General features: G+C 34.9%; 1 protein-coding gene across 1 annotated transcript in view; it reads left to right on the top strand.

The window, feature by feature from the left end:
* Positions 1-3,505: 3,505 nt before the first annotated feature.
* The window catches only part of LOC105313951 (nucleolin 1-like), a gene marked incomplete at its 3' end in the record, with an annotated part of 5,513 nt that continues 2,726 nt past the window's right edge, over positions 3,506-6,292 (top strand). Inside the window, exons 1-3 of the mRNA XM_020000631.1 lie at positions 3,506-3,595; positions 3,650-3,769; positions 4,546-4,701. Of these exons, the coding sequence (XP_019856190.1) occupies positions 3,566-3,595; positions 3,650-3,769; positions 4,546-4,701 (306 nt within the window). The remainder of the gene's footprint in view (positions 3,596-3,649; positions 3,770-4,545; positions 4,702-6,292) is intronic.

Raw genomic sequence — 6,292 nt, 5'->3', positions numbered from 1 at the left:
AGCAAGTAGAATCATCAGAGAACCGTACTCTCTCACAATTGTTTGCCAGCATGATGACTGCTGCTGGGCAGGTGGCTGAAAGATGCATTCAGCGTGGTAGATATTGCAAGGAAATAATCATATATGGAGTTATCTGTAATTTTGAATCAAATGAAGCTTCATTATGTAAATTGATCTTGAATTTTGAACGTGGAGACTCAAAAATAATTAAGTATATGGATGAAATACACATAGATCAACCACAGTTCAGTAGTATTGATAGAATGATTTTATATGCTGTGAATCAGTCATTTAATCATTGATTATTGTAACAAATAGTTCTCACATGATTTTTTGCTTTTATTATTTCTGGTCAAGTTGATCAATGCACATCAACTGTATACACACTAATAAAAGAATACATTTCAGAAGAAATAGAATTAGAAAAAGAATCAGCTTGCAGCCAATCACCCTTGTATAGAAACGTGGATCCAATTCGTACATTTCCCTTGTAAAAATGTATACATGACTACAGGCTGTTAACTAGCTATGTCCCCCTAATGTTAAGTATATGAGGCTTAACCAGTGTTTATCATTAACGAATATCAAGAGATGGAGATCAATGTTCAGAGAAAGAAGATGGATGACAATCATAATAGCTTGTGCATGTCCTCTATTCCAATGTGTATGCGCCAAAGAGATCAGAAGATGCCAATTATTTTTGTATTTTTTTAGAAAAAGTCCATTGATTGCTGTAATTTGAATTAGAGGGTATACTAATTCACTACTTATCCTAATACTAATAATACTTATACTTATAATATAATGATGATAATTATGTTGAAATGTGGGAAGGACCATTTTAGGCTTTGGGTCAGTCTTAATCAATGAGAAGTGCTGATTAATTGCAATTAAATTATTTACTTTGCACATATCTAACTCTTAATTTTTAGGGTGTGGTTGATGGCCGCGCCATATATCGCCATTAGTGATGGGTGATATGGCTGAAATAGGGAGCAACAAATTTTAATGGAGAGAGAAGGTCAGCAGCAGAAGGGAAGCTATTTTTACCCTTGAAGTAGTGAAGGAGCTACCCATGCGCCATAATTTCACTGAGAAATCCTGCAAAACCGCAAAAGTGTTAACAATAGAAATGTGCAGTTACAAATGTGAACAGGGTAAAATGAACAAGATAGAGAGCTAAAGGCACCATTTCTAAGCCTTAACGCCCACTCATGCAGGGTGTGGCTGGGTATTTTCTAGGCTAGAACTCGGGTTTTCTACATCATCATCACCATATACTATCCTCTATAGCTAACAGGTAATATTTAAGCAAAAATTTAATTAAAACTTAATTGCAAGTAGACTTAAAAATTGGTCAATTTGTTTTCCTTTAAGGCCAGTAAAAGCATAACTAAAGGCCTAAGTTAAGTCAAACGTACCAGTAATTATCAGTGTCCACTTGCAATTGAATCTCCGTTTTGCTTGTACATTACCTGCATGTTAGCTATAAAAAGAGGTTTATGGTCAAATTTGAGAAGTATGATGTAGAAAACCTGAGTTTTAGCCTGGAGAAGACACAGCATTAGGGACAGTAATGAGGGTTTACCCTTTGATTTTTAATAACAGTAAAATTTATGCTTTACACCCTCACTCCTTCTATCCCTAGCTGAAGTATCTGACAGTGGATAATCAATAGATATCTTGAGATCCATGCATAATGATAGGACAACACGGGACAGTATAGGCTAGAATACATGTAGTACATTTCAGTATAGAGCATAGGCTGGCAAAGTGCATAGATCTTAGCATAGGATAGGATGCATGCATGAGATAACACAGGTTAGCAATGTATTATTATTATACATGTACTTCTAACAACTAAATTAAAACTTTCAGTAATAGCTAGTGGTGGCAAGTAGCAAATAATTATGTGATGGCACTAACTTAACATATAATAAACATCAATGCTTAATTGTTATCACTTGTTCATTTGAAAGTGTGAAACTATTAGAAGGAACATGTACTGCAGTATACTCATCTTCACCAACAACTGCAACATCATTATCAACTCCATACATACCATCTACTTCTTCAGAAAAGTCTAATGAGTGTAGTCCTCTTCCCTGCATCTGTAACATTCCTCTCAGAAAAAGTTGAATGGTTGACAATCAAAATGTCACTATAAAACTCTTTTCCAGGACTCTAGACAATGGAAGATTCTGCTGCAAAGCTCATGAACATAGTCAGCACTCTCTCTAGTATACATAATACAGGACACTGGTATAGCTCTACTGCTGGAGTGTTTGATATATCTTGTGATAGCTCTAGTACAAGAAATGCTTGCTCTACAAAATGTGTCCTCATTGCTAAATAATTCTATTTTTCCTGTCCGCTCTTTTCAGGACTGCATATTAAAGCAGCTCTACTAAGCTAGCCCCTTGCAAAACATACATAGGGTCTGGTATCACATATACCAGGAGACGGTAACCAGATCGCACACCAGGTTGCTGCTGTTGCTGTAGGTATGGCTCACCTCTTTGTTACTAGTGTTAGCTTCAATTTTGTTATAATGCTATAGTCTTCTCCCTTTCTCCTGATGTCCTCTCACTCCTCTGAATGTGTTTAATAAGAAAATATTAAAGACACTATGTCATTTAAAAAAATAAAAGTCAATGAAGGTAAAAAGGAAATTAAAAAAGCACTAGATCTATCTCTTTTTAATAGCTTTATGATAAAGAAATAAACAAGTTTCTCTGATTTGTGAAAAATCCAATTTTGATTAGAATGAGCTCAAACTTTCCATGCAACACTATAGGACATGTACATGTATCAGGAAAATTTTAGAGTAGATTTACCACTATGATTATAAATAATTTTATAAAAATTCAATTTTGATTAGAATGAGGTCAAAAATATTGTGCAACATGTATAAAATTAATTATTTGAAGTAATTTTGTGACCTGGCCCGTAAATTTGTAGAGCCTATGCTTAAATTAGGGAGTGATCCGCGGAGCTGTCCTGTCCCGTCCCAGAGGAGGTAGGACACGGTTGACCTTTGAGCAATAATTGCAAAGTTCAATTGCATTCCATTGGTATCACGTGATGAAAAATGGCAGCTTTCTGATGATTGTATCACAAAACTAGCTACTACTGCAGAAACTATAGAGATCTATGACGACCCTTGACAGTTGTTAAAATCACCATTGTATGGAGAATATTTCTTCTTTGATTATAGACATGAATATAAGAAGGAGAAAGAGACGGTGCATCTTAACTTTGATTCTCTTTTTTACTTCATCAGATAAATCAATCTTCGCTAGTTTAAGATATTAAAAATTACTGCAACTATCATAGTTTCTAGTGAATAAATGAAAGTCTCATTGACTCTATCTTAATGCTCTAAATTATTGTTAGAAGTGGTACTAGTGGAAGAATTTGGCCATTTTGCATCACGTGATACCAATGGAATGCAATTGAACTTTGCAATTATTAATCAAAGGTCAACCGTGTCCTACCTCCTCTGGTCCCGTCCCGTCCCATTCCACTCACACGAGGTACGGTCTCACATTGGGTATAATGGGTAATGATGGGTTCAGATAAGAAGAGCAAGAAAGTAATTTAGCCCGATTTTAGTATACTCCCCATATCTTTTCTTTGCTATAAACAGGTATTGAATGATGTGGCGAAAATGAAGAAGTCAAAGAAATCCAAGAAGACCAAGGACGGTGGTGAAGTAGTAGTACCAGAAGTACTTAAAGCAGATAAAAAGAAAAAGAAGGCTAGTAAGGTATAAATGACATGGCTTTTCACCATCAACTAGACTAATAGAAAAACTAAACCCTATACCAAACATAGACCACCACCCATCAGACCACCCAGATTGAGAATTACTTGCGTGGGGAGACTTATGGTTGTAAGGCGTAGTTTAGGATGAAACAAATTCTGGGTGCCATTTTGGTTGGCAACTTGCAATGGAGAACAAATGGGCCTACATAAAAACAATCTTTTATTATAAATTCTGGAGTGGATTAGACCAAATCTTTTATAATTAAGAGAGCTTAGAGACAGCCTATTTTTTTATAACAAGCACTTTTCAGCTTTTAATGAAGCTATAACAGGTACACGTAAGTGAGGCATTTTCTTTGTACCATCATTGACTTGCGTAACAAACTTTCTAATTATGATGTGTGGGCAGGTACTATAAAATTAATTAAATTTATAGCTTTTACAATTCTCACTCTGGGTCATCTATAGCTAACTAGGGGGCTCTTAAACTATTTGAGCCCTTTGGGTGCCAGATGATTTTATGGAGTTTTGAGTTACAATGGTATAACTTATAAAATGAATAAATTGACAAATTATGAAAGTCAAGTGGGAAATAAATCTTACCTTTTGAGGTGATAGCACCACTAGAAGCAGACTTTGGTTGTTTTAGCCAATGTACAAACTACAAAAGGATACTAGTCTTATGTATGGGATATCCACACTCTTTCTGTAAATTGCAGGCGAAATATAATTTTGTTAAAGAAAAATGGCAAAACTAATGTAATGTTATATTTTTAGAAGAGAGAGAAGGCAGCACCTCAATCTACATGTACGAAGAGTGGTAGCAAGAAGGTGACTAAACCAAAGGAGGAAAGCTCTAGTAGGATTTCAGAAGTGGGAGAAATTGAGATTTCAGAGATGGTGGCTCCTCCCTTTAAGGCTGTTCCTACTAAGGTAATGTAGAATTCTATTCACTTATTATTAATTTAATATAATAATTTTGTCATTGCATGTAAACATACATGTATATCCATAAAAATTTGCACAATTTTTCTCTTCCAGTCAGCGATACGGTATACTGTATTCAGTGTATTGCATGTCTTGCTCTCTTAAACAAAAGAAGGAAAGGATGAAAGTAGTAGTAGCAGTAGTACTGATGAACCTATTGTGTTACTGAAATTTATCTGCATGCCCGTTGCCCACAAAATGACAGTGTCACTCGTTATTTTTGTGTCAATTAATGACAGTTAAAATTGGTCCATGAGTGGCAATCCACAGAATATGACATGTATTAAAATAGAAAATATAGAATACATGTATACCACATAACCCATCTGTAATTATTGTATGTAATTTGAGTGTGCCATTTGCTTTGGATCAAATTTAACTTGTAGTCTTGTACATGTGCAACCTAAGGGCTAGTTTTGTTCTAGTACAGAATTTAATTTTTGTTCTAGTTCTAGTTTTTTTACTAAAAGTACATGCATGTATTTTACTTCTAGTTTTTTTACTCAAAATACACTAGTTTAGTTTTAGTCCTACATGTAGTTCTGTGACAAGAAATACAATAATTTAGTTCTAGTTCTCTGACAATGAATACGACAGTTTTAGTACTATTTCTAGTTATTTGACTAGAAATACAGTGAATTTATTTCTAGTTTGAGTTCTTTTAAACATAATTTTGTTATAGTATTAGTTTTGAACTACTAACCTCCGACATTTAAGTTTCAGTCATACTCAAGACTGCAGTAATTTTAATACTAGTAGTAGCTCTTGACTAAAATTGTATAGTGTATAATTTTTGTTGTATGACTAGTTATGTTTCAGATGTACAGTAAATGCAAGACGTGAAATAGTATACTATGTCCCAACTGAGTTTGGACCAAGAAAAACTGGAATAACTTTTTATAGGAATGTAGGATAAGGATGAGACTTTCACAGGTTCTTAGTCGCCCAATGCCGCTTCAGGATCTCAGGTCTTGGGTCTCTCAACCCTTGGGAACCCTGAGAACCGGGTTCTCCCTATAAACCCAATGGCATACCAAATCTAACCCCAATGACGTTTTATGATGTCATAGTTTACATAAGCACATGTGGTTGAGCGCCCAAACTGATAATTCTTCTTTTAAAAAGTTAATAGAGCAAGATCTTCTGATAATGATGGCCTTTATGAAGACTAGCTGACTACAGGGAGCTATTGTACTGCTTATCAGGAAGAACAAGACTGTTTTAAGAGTGAAACAACACAGCTGATTGGCTATGTCTCTATGAATATCATTATAATACGTCATTAGTGACGTAACTACATTTTTCAAATTCCAATGCAGCTGCTTCCACTTCCGGTCCATTCTCAGTTGGGACAAGTAAATAGAAAACATTAAAAATGGAAAAGTAGTAGGATTGAATTGGAAAAAAGTAAAGAAACTAGAGGGTATGCAATCTGGTGTGGTAAAAAAATCCTACACCACTGCATGAGGATAAATTCTTTATACATATAGTGTTATCATGTAGTTGTCTATGTGCTGGGATAATTACAACTCATGCT

Source organism: Amphimedon queenslandica, unplaced genomic scaffold, assembly GCF_000090795.2.
Source record: "Amphimedon queenslandica unplaced genomic scaffold, v1.1 AMPQUscaffold_13167, whole genome shotgun sequence".
NCBI classification, from domain to species: Eukaryota; Metazoa; Porifera; class Demospongiae; order Haplosclerida; family Niphatidae; genus Amphimedon; species Amphimedon queenslandica.
The sequence above is the reverse complement of the archived record's forward strand: the minus strand, read 5'-3'. Positions and strand labels throughout refer to the sequence as shown.